The 1,038-nt window shown below is 54.5% G+C and overlaps 1 protein-coding gene across 1 annotated transcript in view; it reads right to left on the reverse strand.

Annotated features, from left to right (window-relative positions):
- Positions 1-680: 680 nt before the first annotated feature.
- Positions 681-1,038, reverse strand: part of LOC120324851 (basic proline-rich protein-like) — a 3,186-nt gene continuing 2,828 nt past the window's right edge. Inside the window, exon 3 of the mRNA XM_039389425.1 lies at positions 681-684. Within this exon, the coding sequence (XP_039245359.1) occupies positions 681-684 (4 nt within the window). The remainder of the gene's footprint in view (positions 685-1,038) is intronic.

The raw sequence follows: 1,038 nt of genomic DNA on the forward strand, positions 1-1,038 counted from the left end.
GTTCCCACCTGGATCTGGGTCCCTCCAGCACCTTCCCAGAATCCCAACTGGGATTCCCAGAATCCCAACTGAAGTGCCCAAGGGGGGAAGGAGAGGGACACAAATCCATGGGGGACACAAATCCATGGGGGACACAAATCCATGGGGAATATTTTAGGCCTCTTTCTGTTCTGGATCTGGGTCCCTCCAGCACCTTCCCGGGGGGATTCACTGCCCAGATCCCAATTTACCTGCCCAGGGAAGAGCTGGAGGGATCCAATTCCACAGGGAGCATCACAACTCTCCAGTTCCAACCTGGATCCAGGTCCCTCCAGCACCTTCCTGGGGGATTCACTTCCCAGATCCCAATTTACCTGCCCAGGGAAGAGCTGGAGGGATCCAAACCCACAGGGAGCAACACAATTCCAACCTGGATCTGGGTCCCTCCAGCACTTTCCCAGGGGGATTCTCTTCCCACATCCCAATTTATCTCCCAGGGAAGAGCTGGAGGGATCCAAAGGGAGCATCACCCCCCCCCCCCCCCCATTCCAGCCTGGATCCAGGTTCCAATTTCCCTGCCCAAGGTGGGAGCAGGAGGGATTCAAATCCACAGGGAACAACACGACCCTTTCCCCCAAATCCAACCTGGATCTGGGTCCCTCCAGCACCTTCCCAGGGGGATTCTCTTCCCAGATCCCAATTTATCTGCCAGGGAAGAGCTGAAGAGATCCAAACCCACAGGGAGCAACACAATTCCAACCTGGATCCAGGTCCCTCCAGCACCTTCCTGGGGGGATTCACTTCCCAATTTATCTCCCAGGAAGAGCTGGAAGGATCCAAACCCCACAGGGAGCATCACAATTCCAACCTGGATCTGGGTCCCTCCAGCACCTTCCCGAGGGGATTCACTGCCCAAAATCCCAATTATTCCCCCTGCCCGAGGCGGGATCCGAATCCACAGGGATCCCCCCCCCCCCATCCCAACATTCCAACACCGACTGGCTAAAAAAAAAACAACCCAAAAACCAAAACATTGAAAAATAAAATTATTTAAAAAAA

Source organism: Pipra filicauda, unplaced genomic scaffold, assembly GCF_003945595.2.
Source record: "Pipra filicauda isolate LSUMZ 115617 unplaced genomic scaffold, ASM394559v2 scaffold729_size357988_pilon, whole genome shotgun sequence".
Taxonomy (NCBI): Eukaryota; Metazoa; Chordata; class Aves; order Passeriformes; family Pipridae; genus Pipra; species Pipra filicauda.